General features: G+C 40.6%; 1 protein-coding gene across 4 annotated transcripts in view; it reads left to right on the top strand.

Moving 5' to 3' along the window:
- MACROD2 (mono-ADP ribosylhydrolase 2) overlaps positions 1 to 21,885 on the top strand; it is an 842,730-nt gene that overhangs the window by 16,374 nt on the left and 804,471 nt on the right. For all 4 annotated transcript variants that reach the window (XM_041474169.1, XM_041474167.1, XM_041474166.1 and 1 more), the window contains exon 3: positions 5,856 to 5,963. In XM_041474169.1, the coding sequence (XP_041330103.1) occupies positions 5,856 to 5,963 (108 nt within the window). The remainder of the gene's footprint in view (positions 1 to 5,855; positions 5,964 to 21,885) is intronic.

Genomic DNA, 21,885 nt, shown 5'->3' on the forward strand with positions numbered 1-21,885 from the left:
GTGCTACAAAAGTCTGTAATACTCAGCTAGAGAAGTTGTTGCTCAGCAATGGTGTAGAGAATTAAAAAAGCAGAAAATATAGAACAAATTGTCTGACAGCTTAATAAGTTAATGAATGAAAGTAATGAATTTGTGGTTCCCCACCATAAACTTATTTTAATCCTCCATGATGTTGTATATGCTCACCTATTTAAATGGGTTCTCACATTCTGGTAAGTAAAACAGGTGCTGCTGAGGACTAAGTACCTGATTGGTCATGAAAAGTAACTTTTTTCCAGACAGTTGATAAAAGTGAGTGGAGGAATGCTGTACTGTTGGTGGTATGTTTTGGATGAAGGCTCATAGTTACCCCAGGTGGTACTGGGTCAATTTGAACACACCAGGAATAGTTGCATGAATGCTGTGATATTGCCAAAACACAGCTCTTGCAGTGAAGGGATCTGTTTTGTCTTGGAAGGAATCTAGTGAAGCAGTCCTCTAGTTTTGTAGACAAATATCAGTGTACTCATGGGGCAATGAACAGTGATCTAAAGCAGTGTCATATGTTTGTGTCTCCATTTTGGAACTTCCATTGTTAATTATGAGCTCTTTATAGCAGAGGAAGGTTATAAAGTAGGAATTGAGTTTGAGGCAATGCAGTGTAGTTGTTGCCTCCAAGTGACCTTGGCTGACCTTTTGGCTGAGTTGTACTTCAGTACAACTCAGGCTGCCACCACTGAGAAGTATCTATATTGAAATTCTTGGTATCACTTGGAGTGAGGTACTGATAATCAGGCTTGGGTGAGAACTTAGTGAAATACCGTATCCAACAGCATTTTTATTCCACTATATCATTACAAAGTCTGGAATACCTCTGAAGGTCCGCGTTGTAAAACCAACCAAACAAGGCAGGGTTTCTTCACACAGACAAAGCACATCTCCTTCTGAGTCACAGCTGGACCAGCAGCCTTTTCTATGGACCCTAAATCATGAAATCTCCAGCAAGCATAGCAACCAGAACAGCTGGATGCTGTCTCTCCAAGTAAACACACAAATACCCAAGGGTCTCAGCCTACTTATGTCTTTGCTGTCAATGTGCATGCTGCTGAAGTGAGAAGACTCTGATTTATGAATTGACAATTGCATATCCCTGCAGATGAGGGTGCATCACAAATTAGAATTGGGAATGTATTCCTCTTCCTGTTCTCCTTGTTTGTTGTTACTCCTTTCTCAAGCTTTGTTATTTGGTACTTTAGCTTTCCATACCAAGTCTTCTCTCGGTTTACAAAAACTTCATAAAAAGGCAGACTCCCTCCTTTCCTTCTACTTCTTTCTCTCCCAGACTTCAAGGGGTTTTTTTTTTTGCCTCTCTGCTTTGTTATTTTGGGGATTTAGAGAGCTGTGTGGGATAGACTGAGAAAAAGGTTGTTTAAGGACTATGCAAGACCTTGTAACACAAGAAAATTGCATTTTGCATGAGTGTTGTGTGGGTTGTTCAGAAGGACTGGCTGTTTTGATCAATTATCTTGGTATGCCACTCCTTCTGTCTGTGATGTGTAAATGTCCTCAATGGCTCCCATTTAAATGTGGTTGAAAAGTCAAAGCTCACACTTAAAACCTTGTTTGAGGGCTGCTGGTAGCCCTGCCACTATGTTAAACTTGGCCCGAGGGAGCGAGCTTGGGGCTTTTTGGGATAGTTGTTCAGGGGTGAGTCGTAGCCCCTCAGATGGGGGATATTTCATGCCTCCTGTAGAACCTTGAATAGGAGATAGCATGACCTCCTGACCTGGAAGATGGGGCAAAGTGTGACCTCAGGAGATTGGTCGGTGGTGCAGAACTGGGAAGTGTAGTTCATGCACCAGATGAATCACAAAGATGATTAAAACATGATAAGGGGGTTGGAGCATCTCCTGTGCGTGGAGAGACTGAGAGAGCTGAAGTTTAAACTGAAGAAGAGATACCCGAGATGGGATCTGATCAGTGTTTATAAACATAGAGTGGAGGGTGTAAAAGAGATCTCTCCAGACTCATCTCTGTGGTACACAGTGACTGGACAAGAGGTAGTAGGCACAAGTTGAAAGAGGAAATTCTTTCTGAGCATTAAAAAACAAAGCTACACTCATACTGTTATGGTGGGTGAACACTAGAACGGGTTACTTGGAGAGGTTGTGGAATCTTTGTCTTTGGAGATGCTTTGACTTCAACCTGGACAACTTCTTCTGGGTGACTTGATCACTAGAGGTGCCACCCAACCACATCCACTTTGTGATTCATGGTGTCTGTTGCCTCTGGAGTTTGGTACTTAGCTGTATTCCTCAGCTAATCCAATTATGCCACTTGGTAATTAGCTGAAGCAGACCATATTGGCTGAGCTGCGGCCAGGGAGAAGGTGTTGGTGTTCATCATCAAGTGCTTTTGACATGCGTGTTGTGTGCATTTTTGGCTGGTAGAAAGTGATTTGTCTGCAACAGATGTTTCTTCCTTGTGCTCAGGTTCTGATCTCGTTTAAGTCCAAGAAGTGATAGAGCAATCTGTACTACAAATTTGAAGTAGTACAGTGCATCTGTGAGTGCTTTTCCCCTGGTGATGGAACATATGGAAATAATGCTTATCTTGATTTAGATAAGCAATTGCCTTTCCTATACAATCATCCACGCTTAGTAGGAGTAGAAGCAGACACATAGTATTACAGGTCTTAAAATCTGCCTTTTTTAACGCTCCATAAGCCTATGCAGAAACAAATGGAATGGAAATTGTGTTAGACGTGAGATTAGTAATTGCTAATAGTTCACCATTTGTAGTTTGTACAGGAAACTTGTGGAAACAATGCCTGAAGAAGAGAAAAAAATAGGCACTGAAGGGAAAAAGCACAGAGTATGTAGCAGAATTGCTGCTGCACATTCTGCCAGGGTCAGATGCACTCCTAAAGCTTGCTCATCTCCTTTGTGTTTTCAGCAACCCAAGAAAAGTGGTTTAGTGTCCCAGTCAGGTATTTGCTGAGGATTCTTCCAGGGGTGGAAGGGCTGCCTCTTGTCTGGGGATAATGTGATTCTTGTCCCTTGCTCACGTTCTGTTTCCAGATTCTCTTGGAGAAGCCTTCCTTGTGGGGATACATCTCTACTAGTAGCTATTGTAGCAGGGATGAGGTAGTGGGCAGACTTATTTCTGTTGAACTTGGAATTAATTTACTTCTTTCAGCTGTGGATTCTAAAGCTGACTAGAAATGATGGAACTCAGCTCTTTTCAGCTTTTTTTACTTGCAATCCAGTCTGCTACTTGTTTTTATGAACTTGAAATGTGTCATGTTACTTGTTTAACAAACTTCTCTTATAACAGTGTGAGTCTGTGAGCCTTGCTGCCATCAATCCTTCTCACTTGTTCTCTCTTTAATTTCTTATCTTATCGGTCTTTGCTCATAGAGTGCCAAGAGACTTTTGCTTTGCCATAGGTATCACCTTATACTATGGGGCCTTGGTACCTATTTTTACTACTTTGTGTGTGCTCTACTCTTTCATTAACATTTGTTTTAAAATGCAAATGTAGTTTTTTCTCTGCTCTTTCTCTACTCTTCAAGCTGTAGGTTTTTCTCTTCCCTTTAGTGGTAAGCTCTTTGGTATTGCTGTAGGGATTTCTGTAATTGGATGCTTGAGACCTGTTTAAAAAATTAATATACTTTAAAATGGATTAGACTTTAAAACTCTGGCTATTTGAGCAGTGATTGAGTTTCAGGGCTGATTTGCCAATACTGTATTTGTGCCATCCTTGTCCATTGCACCAGCTGAGTACGTTTATGTCCTGGGTGGGGGCTCCCTCTAGTGAGATGTTCTGACAGTCCCTTATTCACTTGGTTCAGATGAACTTTACCCATTTTCTTGTCAAGTGTGGGTTTTGCAGACTCAGTCTAATGCATTTTTCTACCCTTGTGTAAGCTGTAAAGGCCCTTTTCCTTACAACAGATCTGGAAGGAGTTGTAACAAAGCTACAGGCTAGGACTGCCTGTTTTTTCTATTTGGTGTGAGGAGCTCAGGTAATCAACCTCATTCTACTTCAAGCTGTGGCTCTGTGGACTCTGGGATGTTTTGAACATGACTAAAGGACCCAAGGATCATGTACAAGGAAGAGGTAAATGAAATTGGATTGTATAGGCAGAGAAGTAGAAGATGATGGCTGGATCTAGAGGGGAGAAAGTGTAGGTGGGACATGAATGTTCACCTGTTTCTGGAGAAAATTTCCAGCTGTAATGTATTACTGAGGCTGGGGCAGAGGAGACAAGAGGAGGACTTACAGCAGTGTTGCTACTTTTGTGTGTTGTCAGTAATAGCCTAAACCCCCACATTTTGGAAAGGATGTACCAGGATCAACTCCATCCTTTGTGGTTGTGTGTGCAGAGATGATTTAGTGGTCATTGACTTCACTTTCTCATAAGAATAACAATCAACTTGTTTGGAAGACTAAAGTTAAAACAAATAAATGCTGTCTTATTTAATAATTAAGGTGCAGCAGTGCCCGTGCACGGGCCACAGGCTGGCACTGCCCGTGCCAGTGTCCCGCAGCTGCTGCGCGCCCCGGGCTGGCACGGGCAGCCGGGCCGTGCTCCTGGCGGGCCAGCTGTGAGCCCTGGGCGTGCTGGGGAGCAGCGAGGCCACGCAGAGCCCCAGGAGCAGGGAGAGCCCCGGGCGGAGCATGGCACAGCTGTCCCTGGAGCTGCGATCTCTGGCCCTGAGCCCGAGCTGAGCTGAGCAGCACCCACGGGCTCAGTGCAAGGTGGTGGCATCAGCTGCGATGTCACAAGGCTGTTGCCTGGCAGCCAGAGGCTGGGAATGTCAAAGCAAGGCCAGGCCAGAGGGTCTGGGCTTGTGGCTGTCTCAGCCTGCTGCTTTGTCTTGCCACTGTGGGACAGGACTCAGGAGCTTGGGGATGTGCTCCCTGCTGCTCAGGAAGGAATGGCTGACATGTCCGAGTTGGTAATCTTGAGTTGATGGAAATGGAGGGTAAGACTAGAAGAACAAATTTGTTTGGACTGCTGCTTCTACTTTCTCCCTAAATATTGAAGACTCTTTTTGCTTTTCAACAGACTCTACTTGTTTTGAAAACCAGGTCATTTCTGGTGATGTGCATATCTAACTTGGTGAAGCTTTGGGTATGTTTGTGCAAGGGTTTGAGGTAATTGAGCCGTTCTATAGAGTGAATTGGATATAAATGAAGTGATTTGCTGATGCAAAATCTCAAGAGTTTACAGGAATAAGGGACCTATGGTAACAGTATTTAGTAACAAATCTGTTGCGAGCTACTGTATGTTGTCTTCACCACCTGCCTCCTCCTAGTTGAGCAATTTAAGGTGACAAAGCTCCAAGTTTAAAATTTGTGTGGATTTTTTTTTCAGGCTTGTTGTCTGGCTACGTGTCTTCAGAAGTCCTTCTGAATTTTGGAGGTGTTGGCAAATGGTGGGCTTGTGTATTTTTGTGCTCATTTGGTATAATTCTGGATTGGAGAAATTATTACTCTGGTTAGGAGGGTAATCTTAATTCCTCAGTTTGTTTTTCCAATTTACACTCTTGTGATTACCAAATAAAATTACTTGATGGATCTCACTCCAAAAATATGTATGTTTCTACAGTTTTGTAACCAAACGGTATGTGGGTAAGGATTCAGTGCTTCCTACTAGCTTGGATTTGGAAACAAGCAACAAGCAAGCAGCGTGATGTTAGGGCAGTGCTGGTGTCTCTGTGGGTTACCGCTGCCCTCTCGAGGTGAAACCGAAAGATACTGCAGTCTGGCAGGAGTAATGTCACCGTACTGCTGCCTGTTCTGGGCTTCTAAATAATGACCTCGGACCCACACTTATAACCTGGTTTTTCTGCTTTCTTGGTTTGCAGGTGAAAACGCTAAAGAAGATCTGCAAGGGAAGAAAAGTCTGAGTGAGAAAGTTTCTCTCTATAGAGGTGACATTACGCTGCTTGAGGTTGATGCCATCGTTAATGCTGGTAGGTGGTTAAATATTTTATGTAGCTATGTCTTGAAAATCCTTTACAGCTCCATGGTACAAGTGTGAACTCTGAAAAGTTGCCTAAAACTGTTGTGTCCTGTGGAAATCGGTTGAAAATATGGCTTTTTCCCCCAGTTCATACATATTGTATCTGTTCATCCTGTGTGCAATTACTGTGGCAGGGATTGTTGTGAAACTTTTATAGCAGGGTTGCCATGAAAAAATCAATTATTTTTTTGTCCATCTTTTGACTTAACTTGGTTAGCTAAGACTTCACACTTTGCATTGTAGAAGGCTCATTTCTGTTACTAAGCTAATGCAGTACATTCCAGTCTGCTTTTATAAATTGAGCCACTTGTGGCCTAGGTAATGTGAGAACTTTAATGACAAGGTGATAGGAAAACAGAATTTTGTTTATGTACTTTTCATATTTGCTTTCTTGTTGGGAGATTGTATTTTTCAAGCTTTTGGCCATGATCTACAGAGTTTTAAGTGTTTTAGCACATCTTCTTGCTCAGTGACCATGTCTCCATGTGTGCAGTCAAGGTGAAGAACTGTATGTAGCATCTTGTGACGAAAAGAGAGAAATGCCTTTGCAAGTAATTAATTAGTGTATTAGATTATAGTGAACTAGTTCAGTTTTTTGGCAAAAAAAACAATGGGAAGGTTTACCCCTCTACACATGCTCATAGCCAAATCTTGCCTGCACTCTCCACTCCAAAAAGAATGTGTGGTTTGTGTGTCCTGAGGCTGAAAAGTTTTTCCCCCTAGTACTTGAGTGGCAGTGATTAATTTTCATTAACTAATTTTGGTGGTATTCATTTCTTGGAAGAAAATGTGCTGCAGTATCTTCTGTGTGATGGAATTAAGTTCAGAGATTCCCAGGGTTGTAATGGCTAAAATTGCTGCATTTGCTTATCAGAGGAAAATGCTGTGTGGAGTTACTGGTTCATGTCTGTAAAGAGCACAGGAATGTTTGCTCACACAGTGTAGAGGGTAGTGAACAGACTCTCTTTGACTGTTTGATTGTATGACATCCCACTTTATCAGTGGACATCTGCTAATGGGTTTTGTGAAGTACAGGAATCCTTAGCCATTTCAAAATACATTTTTGCATTCCAAGTACTGAGGCTGGTATTGTCGTGCAAAAGAATTTAATTAATCTTGTAGTTTACTGATGCAGAAAAGCTTTCCTAAATAACAAACAATGCAACAGCATCCCTGTAACATAATCCTCTTCTCACTGTGTTGACAAGGCCTCTGAAATGTTAATATTTTAATATTTTTTCCTCATTCTTTTTTTTAAGATGATTTTTCCAGTAGTGCCTTTGCTGACTTCCTTACTTTATTGCTTTACAGTAAGTCAATATTAGCATACTTTCCTCTGTTTATATTCAGCTTCTCTTTGTTCATAGGCCTCCCTTGAATTACAGGCTGGAACTAGTTACGGATTAGCTTTAGAATAGGAATACTTCACTTTTCTTGATTTAAATCCCCCTTTAATTATCCTGAAAGGTCCAAAAAACCTATATCCCAGACTGCAAATGATATTATCTGCCTATAAACCTATTATCTGCCTGCCATCCTTGTGAGAAGTGCCTCTCTCTGAGGAGAAAAAAAAAAAAAAGAATCAAATAAACATGTATTGATATGCAATTTTGGGAAAAGGTTTAAAGACCACTCAAAGCAGACCGAGGCTGAAAGACCTAAAGAGGGACTCAAAGTATCTAGAAAGCTTAGTTGTTTCTACTGTTGTCTTCTGTAAATTGAATTTGGGCTTAAAGGGAGATTCAGATTAGATATTGGCAAAGCTATGCATTGATTGGAACATGTTTATAAAGTGATACTTTGGTGTATCAGATGGACACAAAACAGCAGTCCTAGGGCCAGGGCAGTGGTACAGGTGGATTTTTAAGATTCTTCTAATTCATTATTAACCTTCTATAGTTTCTAAAGGGCATAATATGTTAAACTACCTACAGTTACTTTGGGAAAACCATATGCTCTCTATATGTCAGTGCAGAAATTAAGTCTAAGCCTTTGATTTGCTGAGGATAGCTGGAAAGCTACATAAGGAAGGTGTTTTGGTTCAAGATCCATATTATTTATGCAAAACATATGCTGTGCTGGGATTCTTTTTAAATCCAACAGTTTTAGAGAAATTGTAGTGTCTCTTAGATGGCATCTAAACCCCTGTTTCTGCACCACATGATGCTGTTGCAAAGATCTCCATTGTTTTTTCTTCTGCAATTGAAGTTATCCAAGCCTCAAAGATAAAGCAGTAAGTAGCCACAGTACCAGTTTCTGTATGTAAGTTGAATAAAATGCAGCCTGTTGAATATGGAATAGGAGAGAGGTTTTTTGGAGGTGCAAGTTCTTTTTATACTTAATGCCTTTTGACTACCCCAAATGTTAATGATTGACTCCCTTCAATCTATTGCAAGCCCTGGGTTATTAAGAAGGGAGGAAGAGACCCTCTGGAGACTTTCACTCTGAATTTAGAAATTCTATTAATTGTCTCCTGTAATAAATGGTTTAAAATACAGCAAGTTATATCCAAATTAAAGCCACAGGATGATAGAGGTTGAATGTTTACATTGACTTATGCAAAGATCTAAACATGCTTGAAGTAAAGGGAATGGTCTGGCAAATTCTGGGGCTGTGGAAGGGTTCCAGGTCGTTCACATTGTCTCTAGATTTGGATGCAAATATATTGGCAAAAAACCCCCTCTATTATCAAATATATAAGGAGGAAATGAGACCTAAATTAATATAAATTGTGATCTTCTGCAGCTAAGTATCAGGATGTCATTGATCAACACTGCTGCAAAAGGATCCTTTTTTGTCCTAGACTTTTAGCAGACAAACTGAATGTTTCTTACTTTCCAAAAATATCTTATGTATAGTTTGCTCATTCTTTTGAGAAACATTAAAACAGCCTCTTTGAAATCATTCAAGACTAGAGTGAGGAACTGAGATGCATTGTGAGAGAGAAAGGAGCTGAAAAAAGGAGTAGATGTGCGATTTTGCTAAAATTGATGTCAATTATCTACCCCTGTAAATGTCTTTTCCTTGCACAATGGTTTCCTAAAACTTCCTTACTACCGATTTCATTGCAGACAGGTATTACTTTAACTTGATATTTTGCTTAAAATGTCGTGTTATGCCATTTCCTTCACACATTTTTTTAAAGGATTCAGGTAAGGCTTGTATGAAAATCTTACTTTTACTCCTACGTCCTCCTCAGTGCTTTTTTGTTACACTGTAAGAATGTAAACAGGCTCTCCTTGAGGCATGTACTTACTGCATTAATCTGTGCTGACTGGCCTTTTTAACATATTAAACGTTCCCGGATGTCACTTCATCCTGCTGCCAAAAGTGCTTCAAGCACTTGGAAGCCAGATAACCACGATTAGCCAGCATTTGAATGAATCACCAGAACAGAGCTCAGAGGGGGTGTGGTGTGTCTGTGTCTAGGGAGGGGAGAGAGGGGCCATTTAGGCCCTTTGGCAATCCCAAATACAGAAATAAACAGTAAAAGCCTGAGTAAGGTTTGAAAAACAATTTCTTCAATATTTATAGTATCAACTGAGCAGTAAAGGACTACATTTCCTCTGCATTTTTAATAAAGAAAACTGATTTTTTCCTTATTAGCTATTTATGTCATATGGAGTAAGTATGTGAAGTAGGTACAGGAGTGGTATTTTGGGAGTGGGTGTGACAGGGATGTCTGTGTACCTCATGTACCTTAAGCAGCAGCTCATCACTACTGACCTCAGGTCACTTCCTACCTGTTAATAAATCTTACTGTCCAGTTACAAGATAAGGAGGCATGTACTAATATGCTTGTGAGGGAGTTTTTACTAGGAGGAAGATCAAGGGGAAACCATTATGTTAGGGGAAAAAAGGATTCTCCTTATTTTTATCTGATAGGGAGGAGGAGGATGATGACTTGCAGAACACTAGAAGAGATAATATTTCTTCTTAGCTTTGAAAAATATTCTTTTATCAGTACAAAAGTATGGTACTGAGAAAATAAACCTTTAATCTTCAGGAAAAAAGAAGATGTTCATGTCTATTCAATTAGATATTAGACATTACTATTATTAAGTCTGTAGTATAGCATCCAAGTTTGCAGCTAGAGAGTTACTACAGTTGTAGCAACTAGGTGTCTCCCTTTAAACTGTGTTTGAGTGCTGGAATATTATCTAATACTCAACAATTTGGGGAAGAAACTCTCAATTTTTAAAATGAATATATTTTCCATGTGAGAAAACAAATGTGATTTAAAATCTTCCTCTGATAGAGAAAAGACTTGGTGGCTAACATAAGTAAGAACTCTTTTATGTCCCATTTTTACTAGCCCTGGTGCTGGAATTCAGTTACTGAGCCTGACATTGCTCAAGAAGAGCATCACACATCTACCTGTGTGCAGTGAGCTGCCTCAGCTGGGAATGCTGGTTTGGCAGGCACAGGCTCCTCAGCTTCCTTGGCTCAGTGTGCAGGGTCAGCCAAGGGAAGGTGCATGGAGGTGATGGTCTCCTGGTTGCTTTAAGAGGCAGAGATGTTTCCAGGGAGAGAATTACAGCTGAGTTTTTAAACAAATTTGCAAGAGTTTGGAATGCTTGTCCTTCTGTACTTCCTTGTCCCGGTACTGAACGTATGTTGAACTGAAAAATACTCAGTTTTAAATATCGTATGCTTGATTTGCTTGTTGTAGGACTGGTTTTCACCAGAGCCTCTGCATGACTTGATTTATAGGATGAATTAGATATTTTCATACTGTATCTCACCTTTCCCAGTGAAATATGCCTTTCTTCCCTCAGGCTTCTGACTTGACAACCATGTTTCAGCATTTTTGTGTCACAGCAATATCTATATCCAGTTTTTTTATCTGGCGATAGCACATATTTTCTTCCAGATTCATCATTTCCTGGCCTTGACCTTGAATATGACTGTTTAACTTAATGAGGTGTCCCTTTTTTTCTCAAGCTCAAAATTACACATCAAGGTAGAAGAGCTATGTCTTGATAGTGGGAACTGAATATATTATCAGTGAATTACGCTTATACAAGTGTGTAAGTATAGATAGGGACTGAACTCTTCCTTTCCACACAAACAGCTCGTTAATGCTCAATCAGTCACTGCAGTTGCCTTGAACTTGGTGCTTAATGAACAGGTGGGGAAAAAGGATGGATTCTAATCTGGAACAGATCTGACATCAAGCAATTTCACTGATTGCTAATCCATTTCATTTGGCAACTTAATTTATCACACAGAAGTTTCATCTTGTAACTTCTGAAGCAGAAATTATTTCAGAAGTGGCCTGTCTGAATATTATGGAGGTGTTTGAATCAGTTGCTGAGCCTGATCTGGTATTGTGTGTATACTTATTCTCCCCCTTTTTACTTTACAGTGACCAGTAATTCTTACTCTGGAGCTCATTTGAAATTGCTCTTCAATAACTTGCTATGAAAATAAGTCACTTAACTCAAATGTTCCTGCTATTGAATTTGGAAGAAACAAAATGTAAAATCTGCCCTTAAGTTGCTTATAGCATTTTGACATTGGATTTTTACATCTAATAGTATTGATTTTTGTGGGATTTTTATTTTTTTTCAGTTGAGCTGAACATAAATGGTTGATTATACTGGGAGCTTCTTAGCGAGTTTGCTGTCCATTAGAATGTCTTGTAAATATGCTTTACATGTTTTATCTCCAGTATACAGATAGGAAAATGGAAAACTTGTAATGAAATCCCTTGTATGGAGTCATCTGGCATCTGCCTATGTAACTTACCCTGTTGTAATTTCCTCTAGGAATAGAACCAATATTGCTAACAAATTGTTGTTAATTTGGTTTTCATCTTTACTGTGAGCAGACTGTGGTGTTAATCAAAGGTTTCTCAAGTTATTTTACAGTTGGTACAATTACACTTATGTGTAAAACCCCAGAGTAATTTATATATAGTCCTCACTTACTCATCAGGAAAGTCAGTGTTAATAGTTGAGGGAGTCGGTCATGCCCAATTGTGACATCTGTGAGTGAGTCTATTACTGCTTTCTGTGGAAAATGCTTTAAGCCTGGCTGGTGAGCAGTAGATGTGGTTAAACTTGCCCTCTGCTTTTGGTCTAATTTCATTTCAGTGCTGTTCTTCCCTGTAGTGTAATATTCATTTGGATGAAAAGGCTGTGTATAGAAAAGACAGTGTTCAAGAGAACGAAATGGAAGGCTGCTGTAGGTGTGGTTTAATTTAGGTGGAGAGCTATAGCTGCTGCCTCAGTCAAACACCACTTGCTGTAAACATGTGGCCAAGGCTTATGCCTGAGGAGGCTCACTCAGAATTGCACTGCAGAACGTGTGGTTAGAATGCACTTTGAAAATATCTCAGGTATAACTAGTACAACTCAAATTTAAACATTAAAAAAAAAAGGCTTGGCAGTGCTGCAGACACGTATCAGGGAAGAACTTTGTTCCTTATTCTAAGGTGCTTTGGGAAGGGGAAATGAATTTGGTGAAATATTTTCATTGCAATATTCCAGCAGTGTGCTCATAGCAATCTCATGTAGCTAATGGAGATGGCTTCTGTGTGGAAATGTGCCTCAGACACCTGGACGTTGTCCTGCCACATTGTGTGTGGTGCCAGCGAGCCGAGAGTCTTGGGTGGTGGAATGGAAACCTAAACCTCGTGTGCCTCAAGGAGAGCTTTGCCACTCAGCCTGCCATATGGCCAGGCACTGCAAACAGACAGGCACTGCATGTTAATGATAATCAAGTGATGATTTCAAGCAGTGGGATGTGAGTGTTCAGTGACTTACTGAGAAGCCATTAAAAAAACTGTAGAGAAGGAAATGTACTTTCCACTGGAACAATGCACTCAAAAGGCTCCTTAAACGAACAGATTGTGGGCTGAAGCACCAGACACACATGTTGAGGTTCAGAGCTATGCTTTTTGATTTTGCATGTTATTCTGTGCTCCCATAGAAGTCTGAGGGGAATGAGATGAGCGTGCATGGTCCTTAAGTATATGATACCTAACTATCTAAAACGGTTTTGCCAGACAAGTTGTGGATGCCCCATCCCTGGAAATGTTCACAGTCATGTTGGAAGGAAGTTGAGCAACCTGGATTATTGAAACATGTCCCTGCTCATGGCGAGGAGGGGTTGAACTAGATGATCTTTGATGGTTCCTTCCAAAACAGGTAATTTTGTGATTCTAGGAAATACCCTGACACAAAATTAATGGCCAGCTCTCTCCTCTGGCAGGATTCAGCATAGCCTGTCTTCTGAAAATCTAATAATAAATGGCATGGTAGATGTTTTAGTAGCCATATCTAACCTGATGGTCTGTGGTAGCTGGATTTATTTACAAGTCTGTTTTCAGTGTTGATGCTTTCAGGACAGTATCTGTTTTACCTAGACGTGTGTGTTCTCCTTATTTCTTTGTGCATCAGTTGTGACCCCAGTGTGATTACTCACCCTTCACGCCATGGTTACCCTGGACCTTTTTTGCGTGTGTTCTTTCTACAGAAAACTAGCAGTGTATAAGCAAATCACCTGCAAAGTTGGATTTCTTCAAAAGTCTGTGATTTCCCTCAGTTGGGAAGCATGAGGTGGCATGGGATGCCGTGAATCCTTACTGACAGCAGGTGGCAATAGTGCCCCTGTTATCGTAAAAACACTTCTAGGCCGGTGTACCTTAATTTTCCTGGACATAAAATCGGTGATGACTTAAGCAGAAGAAACAAAATGCATGTATTCGAGGCGTGCTTGTTGGATAGGCCATCGATAGAGCTCGTGCTTGTTAAATGCTGACTCCATTTCATTATGTGTTCAGTGTGTGTTTGAAATAGAACAGGAGACAGGCGTGGCTTGGAAGAACTGTAAGCATCTGTTTTACTTCATAGAGGAAAATATTTTGGAGAGACCTTGCTATCAGCCTGTCATATCATACATTTGACAGTGCAGCTGTCATCTTGACTGCACTGATGGAGCAGAGTGATGTAAGAAACTACTCAAGGTCGTCTTGAACAATTATGCTTCGTTTCATAATATTAAATCCACTTTTAATCAGGACTTGTGGCGGATTAGCTAAAGGATTGTGGGTTTTTTAAGCCGATATTTGCAACAGTGTGTTCTCAGTCAAGATAGGCATGCAACGTTGTGGTTTTGTTCAACCTTTTGCATTTTAAAAAACCCAATCCAGTCAAGTAATTTCCAAATGTTGGGACACAAAAAGACTTCTTTGAGGCCTCCTCTCTCTGCTTAGAAATATTGGCAGTGAGAGGTCAGCTGACCGGCTGAGATTATCTCTGTAGTGTTAATATTGACTTCCCCCACACTCCTCTGTCCAGATGTGTGTTTGTTTTTTCCTCCCTTTCTGTTTCTAACCATGAACACATTGGGTTTTTCTGGATTTGCACAGATACTGTCTCAACACTATCTCAGTCACTGTAAGTAGTACAGTAAGGTCAGCATGGGAATTAGCATTTCTATGTGTAATGGAATCTCGTTAAATATATGCAGTTAAGTACTGAGTAGGGGAAGGTCTACTTTGATTGGAGCAAGTGGGCTTTAGGTTTATCTTATCGAATTTGCTAGATGCAAAAAATGGGATAAAAAAGCAGTAGTCAGAGTTGATGTTCAAAACTGCTATTGTGCAGCTGGCTGACGCTGTCTTCTCCGGCAGGAGGAGTTGCTTTTGCTTAATTCTCTTAGCTGCTGAGTCTTCCACCCTTTGCTAGGGTTTTGGGTTTGCCTAGTGCTTTGCCATTTGCTGCAGGTCTTGGAAATGTTAGTCCCTTGAAATACAGCTTCCATTATTTGTTAAATAAATAGTTATGGACTGTGAAATGCAGTTTAGTTTTGTTTTGACCTATGGCTGTTAGCAACTGATTTTCTGAGAAAAGAAAAACGTTTCTGTTTGGAAAGACACAAATTGCTTTCTTTAGGAATTCAGAATACCTCTCACTTAGAAATTAGTATTAAGGCTACAGCTTGGCTTTAAAAATCTGGGCTCCAATGTCCTTTGTGTGACTTGCTGTCCCAGTCATAAAAATTAGTAATGGCAGCTAAATACACATCAAAGGTCGGTGGAAGCTTGTGAAAGCGGTATTTGCTTGTTAATCCAAGCACAATGGCAAGTGTGTTTGCATCGTGTGCAAGGAGTAGTCACTTGCATGTTAATATACCATTGTTCAGAGCTGTTTGGATGTGTTTGGGAATTGTTTTAATTACAGTATTGAAGGTGCTGCAAGGCCCTGTGCTTTCCTCACAGCAGTGCGGTGATGAGCTGCTGCTGCACTCCACTTCTTGCCTTCATTCTGAGGTGACAAGGACATTCAAGGTTCGTTTTAGTATCTCCTGCCTGGGTTGTCACTTGCACAGCGTGTTTGAACGGCCAAGAGGGGACGTGGGTGGTCCTGTTCCTGCTGCCCTCGGGGTATCCTGTCCCTAACACGTTCCTCCTGGCTGCGGAGGAGCTCTTTGGAGCTCTGCAGCTTCTCGCCTGAGCTGTGCCCGAGGGCCGGCAGTGTCATGAAGAAAAGATGACTTGGCTTTTTGTAGGAGCGATGGTGTAATGGCCCTTGTTCTCAGATGTTTTCACCAGTGAAGCCTTGGAGCCTGAGGCTTTCATTGTTGTGTCTGAGTAGTTGAAACCTGTGGGAAAAACACTGATTTGGAGAAGTTTTTCAGATTATTGTTCCTTCTCTCTTTTATCACTTGCATGTTTGTGCCGCAGTAACTTTAATCTGGTATGCAACATGAATCAATTAAATATGTCTCTGTAGCACCTTCATTTTATGCTTGAAAGCTGGTTTCTGTCGAGTAATAAATAGAAATAGTTAATATCTGGTATGCCTAGTTGTGGGCTGCCTCAAAAAGATGGTTCTGTCAGCTATATTTGATTTGTATTTAGAATGTTTTGCATTGCAAATCCATGTTAGAAATGCTTTTTAAATATAAAGTGTGAACCATATTGCTTTTTCAAGGGAACCATAGTCTTGTGTCATGTGAAATAACTTTTTATGTAAGAAAGAGGTGATATTGCTTTCAACTCTATCAAACCAAGTTATAGAGGAATGTAAGTCTTCCCTGTGACTTGATATGCCTGATAATAGTAACTGGCAACCCATTCCCTTTACATTTCTAAGAATTTGTGGTGTACAGGCTATTTCAGAGGAACTCTCTTTTCTCATCCTGTCAGTTTCAGTCCACTTTGAAGGGATTATGTTGAGTAGTGTGGTCAAGTTCACTTGGCTAGTTCTGAATTTCTACAAATCTGAGTAATTTAGTACTCTTTCTGAAATGAAAATCACATTTTAGAATGATTTTCAGAATAGTCAGTCAGTGAAGAATGGTGGATATTACCTGCATAGTTCAGCGAACCAGGGAATCTGAGAGAGAGAAAAAGCTGAGAGAATTTATTAATGACAACTTATTTCTTAGGTTCTGAAACAATTTTCATTTTAGGTTGTCCATTACCTTAAAAAATAAAACTACTAAATCAACCTTGGGGGAAGAGTAGACCAGGGCAAAGGCTTACTTGTTGGTCTTCTTTGATTCTTAGGATGAAGGCATCTCTGGGTGCTGGAGGCCAGATAATTTTTGCGATGTCCCAGAAGAATTTTGCCAACGAGCAGTTCTAGCCTTGGCCGTGGTTCAGCTAATTATAGCCCCCCTCCCCCACTAGATAACAAACACAGCATTTCAGGGAGTTGAGTGATCAGTATTAGGGCTGTCTCACCACAAAGAGTGATTTCTCTATCTTCTTCCTCCCTCCTGATATAAAACAATCTGCTTAGGAGGCCCAAACGTGGAGTTTTTGGCAGGGCTTACAGCCCAAAGGCTCTTTAGGTCAGGAGTTTACAGCTTTAGAGGTTGCAGCTCTAGTTCAGACTAGTCTCCACATCCAGTAATAGATGAGATTAAAACAGAAACTGTTTCTTAAATCTGAAGTGAATCCCTGATGGACAGGCCAAAGGGGTGTTTTTAGGTGGGAGTACTTATCTCTATAGTTCTTACCAAAGACCCAGCAAGTCCCAGGGACTGAGTAGTTACATGTGGCTTCTCTGCTGTCATGCTGGCATTGTCAGACTGAAACCAGGATTTGAGTCAGAAAGTATAGCTTAGCAGTATCTGCTGCCTTCCACTCCTGTCCTGTCCTCTAGTGCTAGCGCCCAGCGGAGCAGCTTGCGTTGACTGTAGCCTCCCTTTCTGCCCTTTCTAATCGCTGGGGAGAAGGGTGTGACAGGGGAAGCGTGCACGGTGTTTCCTCTCTCCTCAGAAAGGCCCCTGTGAGCTGTAACTGGATGTAGCCTTGTAACTACAAATTGCTGTCTCAAATCATGACTTCCTGCCTGTGCTTTCAGCAGCCAGGGAAGCAGTGCTGATGTATTTAAAATTTCTTATTTGGGCCACTGCTAATCATTCAGGAAAGCCAGGTTTTGTTCTTCCTGGCAGCCTCTTTTAGAGAGCCAAGGCTGTTCTGCTTTGCCTGAGGGTGAGAGTGAGATGGATGGCACTTTGGTGTCTCTGCTATAGACACCGTGCCTCAGGAGTCTCCCTGGAGCGCTGCTGGAGTCACTTCATATTTCATAATTCCTTGCTGACAATTAAGTCAATTTGCTGGTGCAGCCATGATGGAGCTAAGCTAGGACATGTTTCTTTTTCAGCCAAGATGCACAGTGAAAAGCTCACTCTTTTGCTTTGATTAAATTGAAAACTGAAGTCCATCGTTACCTCTCCCTGGCTTGCAACGTGAATTCGGTTTATCAGTGGCATTGTCATCCTCTCTGCATTTCTTGCTCATGATTTTTTTTTTTTGGTATTTTTTTTTTGTTTGTTTGTTTTTTGGGTTTTTCTTGGGGGGGGTTGTTTAGTTTTGTTTTTTTTGTTTTGTTTTTGTTTAATGAGAGGAAGACTCAAGGCAGGCATGCTTTGATACTTGGTGATGAAGGTGGTAAAACATCACTCCTCAGTAAGAAAACATGCAGCTGTGAGCTGGGGTCTATGGAACTCTGGTGGGCTTTGAGTTATTTGTGGCAGTGATGGAAGAGCATAGTTTCATGATCCAGGGCTTTAGGAAAAGGGCATAGGCACTTTGGATCTGTGCAAACTGAGTAGTCTCTCTCCTCCCCAGTGTGGTCTCCTGAATCAAGGCTTTTTTTTTTTTTTTTTTTTTTTTTTTTTTTTTTTTTACGTTCCTTGGCTAAATGCAACATTCCTCCTGCTAGAAATATTGCTTTGAGTTTTAATTTTTTACAAAAGTTTTTATTGCCTCTGTTAAACAACATTATCTTACAAGTCTTGCTAAATATATAATTTAGAAATTATAGTTGCTCTGTCTTGGGTCCAATTTTTTTCCAGTCCTGGCATGAACACAGTGCTGCAGATGTGGACTTAGTCTGGTGAGACACAGAGTGATTTAATGTTAGAAGTGGAATTTTGGGTGCTTTCTGGTTGTGGTGAAATCAGTTAATGAATTGGCTTAACTTTTTTGCTTGGGGTTGTTATGCTGTTTAGCCATGGGCTCTGTGTAGATGATGTTTATAGACTTCAAGCATGGTATTTAATTTTCAGTATCTGTACTGCAGCATATAATATGTGTGTATATTTGCACTCTTTGTATTTTGCTTAAAAAAATAAAAATTAGCTGCAGTTTTAAGTGTTTCTTCCAGACCAGCTAAGGAAATAGTCTGAGCCGTCAGCAGTCTGCATGGCATTGTGCAAATACAGAAGATAAATTCTATGTAATTAGTGAGACGGAAGAGTTTTTACTTACAATCCTGAATTTTGATCCTTTGTCAGTGCATATAATGAATCTGTGAATTAGGTGAAAAAGAAATATGCATATGAACTGGAAATAAAATCAGTTATTCAAGAACCCTAGGCTTTTAATTCAACTTCGGTACAAGCTGGTCCAGGTAACCCAGAGGCTGGTTCTTAGCAATATTGAGGTAAATCTATTTATACCATTTCAGTGATGCACTGGTGAAAGGACTGTTTATATATTCCAGAAGTTTCTTTCAATGATGTCTTCTTTTAAATGTTTTTTTCTTTTTCTGTAACATGTAACATGCATGTTTGTGTGAAGGTGATGGGAGAAGGGAATGCCAAGAAAGCTATTTGAAGAGATAGTTTATGCATTGTTATTACTGTTCTTTTACACCAGTGCAACTGGTGGGTCACTTTTTTCTTTTTAACACCTTGCTACACAGAAGATGTTAAATGTTATTTGTTAATGGATGTAGGATTTCTATTCTCAACTTATGTCAACTGTTTCGTCTTAAGGATGAGAAATCTGCATCTTGGAAGAACCAAAGCATTTTTCTTCTCCCTTTGTTCAAAATATTTCCTTTTCAGAGTGCATGGATGACTCTTTTTGGTACCAACACATTATGCTTCTGAAGCTTAATACCTACAGCACATAGAGTAGCTTGCAAGTTTAATGAAAATGCTGATTTTAAATAAGGCATTTGTGTCACTCAAAAGATTTGAGTTTAAGCGTTGAACCTGGAAAAAGCTGCAGAAGTTCTGAAATTTAGTGCAGGCGTAGTCACGTTCACTTGGAAAGGATTGTTCATACATAATTTAAGGACATATAAAAGTCCTGAAAATTATGTGTTAAAGGACTATTTCTCATTGAAGTTCCCCCCCCTCCCCCGGTATTTAATAAAAAAGGCACTAAGTTTTGTTCTCTTTTAAAGCTGCTCTCTAATCATGTAGTTCATTATTTCAGCTTCAAAGTGGAGTCTGTACAGAGAGGCAATGAGGTGTATCCACATCTAGAAATTAAGCAATAATCATGTAGTTTAGTGTTTCAACAGGCTTTGTTCATTAGTAGGTACAATGATCCATTGTAAGTACTTGCTGTAGTCATGATGTTCTTAACAGTCTGAAACTCTCCAAAATTATTTTTTTGAGTATATATTCCTGGCTGAAGTAGTGCTACCATGGGTACCAAATGTGTCTTGTGTAATGGTGGTTGTTCTGTGAAGTCATTATGAGAAGAATGCCAAACACTCTGTGTTGGTGTAGTGTGTGTGTGCATATGCATGTGGCTTTGGATTAATCAATAATTCCCACTTGCACTAAGAACAAGAGCAACAACTGCAGACATGGCAGAATGATTGGAAAAGCTTCTTTAATTTAAGCACTTTTAAACAAATTGAAGCAAGAGAAGGAGAAACAAAAGCATGCTGGGACTCACAGAGAAACACTGGGAAAAAAAAGAAAGGGGAGAAGTAAAATTGAAGTGCTGCAAATGAGTGGTAGAAGTAAACTGGCACTGAAATGCAGGAGGGCTCATGGGGAATAAAACATGGGGAATAAGTTTAGTGGTTTGATGGTTTTGAATTACTGAGGCTTATCTTGTCACTGAATCCGTGGAGTCACTAAGACAACACCTCCAGATTGTGAAGATTGGTCAATAAAACCACAGGATGTGAAAAAAAATCATGCTTTAATTTGAGAAGATGAAGGAATGATGGGCCAAAGTTGTGAGAGGGAAAGGGCCACTTGACCAAGGTGTTGTGAGTTGCGGCTGTAGTTAGTTGCATGGCAATTTGGAAGCTTCTCAGCAATCGAGATGAGTAATACTTTATTCTGAATGAGAGGGGTAAAGTATTACTTTACCCCTGTCTGTGTGCTTGAACTCTTTCTCTAGGACCTGCTAAGCCAGGGCTGTTCTGGGCAAGTGCATGAAAATGTGGAAGTTAGCCATGCTGAATTTCTTTTATAATTTCTTTCTGGATTTGTTTCAGTTTTCCAGCCTTAGTGAAGCAATTTGCTTCTGGACTGTATATAAATTATTTTTCTTGATAGTGTTGTGCATGGTAACTGTAAAATGCTTACAGGGGTTGGGGAGGGAGAGAAGTCGATGTTTTTAGTTATTTTTGGTATTGCAAGTGGACTGTTTGTTGCAGTAGCTGAAGCACCTGTTGAAAAGCTGATGGTTTTCAGTTACATTTTACAGTGCAGACTGTCTGTGTAGCCTAGAAACTGCAAGAATAAGCCATGGTATGCAAAGATCCCTGGAATCTGGTGGTTTGTGGGAGTGTCCTGGTGCAGTCCTACTGGAGCTGGGGTGCTGCTGTGGCATCTGCACATAGGTCCCATGCTGTTGTCTGCTGCATGTCAGTTCTCAGCCAGTAAGACAAAGTGCAAAGCCATAGCTCATCAATGATTAATTGTCAGTGTTTAAATCTGCTCCAAAGAAATGGCAAACTGCATAATAACCACAGTTGCCTTCACAGGGCAAGAGGGGGGAAAGGCTGGTGGTCCCAGACCAGCACTGCCTCTTAACAAGATCAAATGTTTTATAAATGGAGGCAGAGTTCAAATCACTGTTCTTTAGCTTTTTTGGGGAGCTCAGCATTGAATTTACTTAGTTTTTACTGTGGAGACTTTGGGTCACTAGAGTGTGCTGCAGTCCCAGCCCTGGGCTGGTGTGAGCTCGCCCCAGTGCTTTCCCTGCCACAGGGAGACTGGGAATTTTTCATCACGTTGCTTTGCTGTCGCCCGGGCAACTTAAGTGAATTTCCCTGCTGTTTTCTTTGTGTTGCACCCCGCTTTCCTGGCGGTGAATGACTTGGTGGCTCGTTAGCTGGGTACCTGTGTGCCCCGGGAGAGCATCTTGTTGTTAAGCACTGTATTGCCCCTATGGCCGCCTTTATTTTGCTGACTGAGGAGCCCATGAGAGGTTTCCACGCTGATGGCTTATAAAAAGTTGGTATCAACAGCATTTAATTAAACCATTTATAGGTGCCGTGTAGTAATGTTTATGGAGTTCAGCTTTGGAGCTTTGTAGTGGTGAATGTGGGGAAGAAAATGTAGACCTCCTTCACAGGGCTGTGTATAGAAGAAAACACATGGTTTATACAGAGTTTGGAAATGCATTCGTTTTATTTGCCAAAAAG

This window comes from Pyrgilauda ruficollis, unplaced genomic scaffold (assembly GCF_017590135.1).
Source record: "Pyrgilauda ruficollis isolate IOZ18807 unplaced genomic scaffold, ASM1759013v1 scaffold31, whole genome shotgun sequence".
In the NCBI taxonomy this organism is placed as follows: Eukaryota; Metazoa; Chordata; class Aves; order Passeriformes; family Passeridae; genus Pyrgilauda; species Pyrgilauda ruficollis.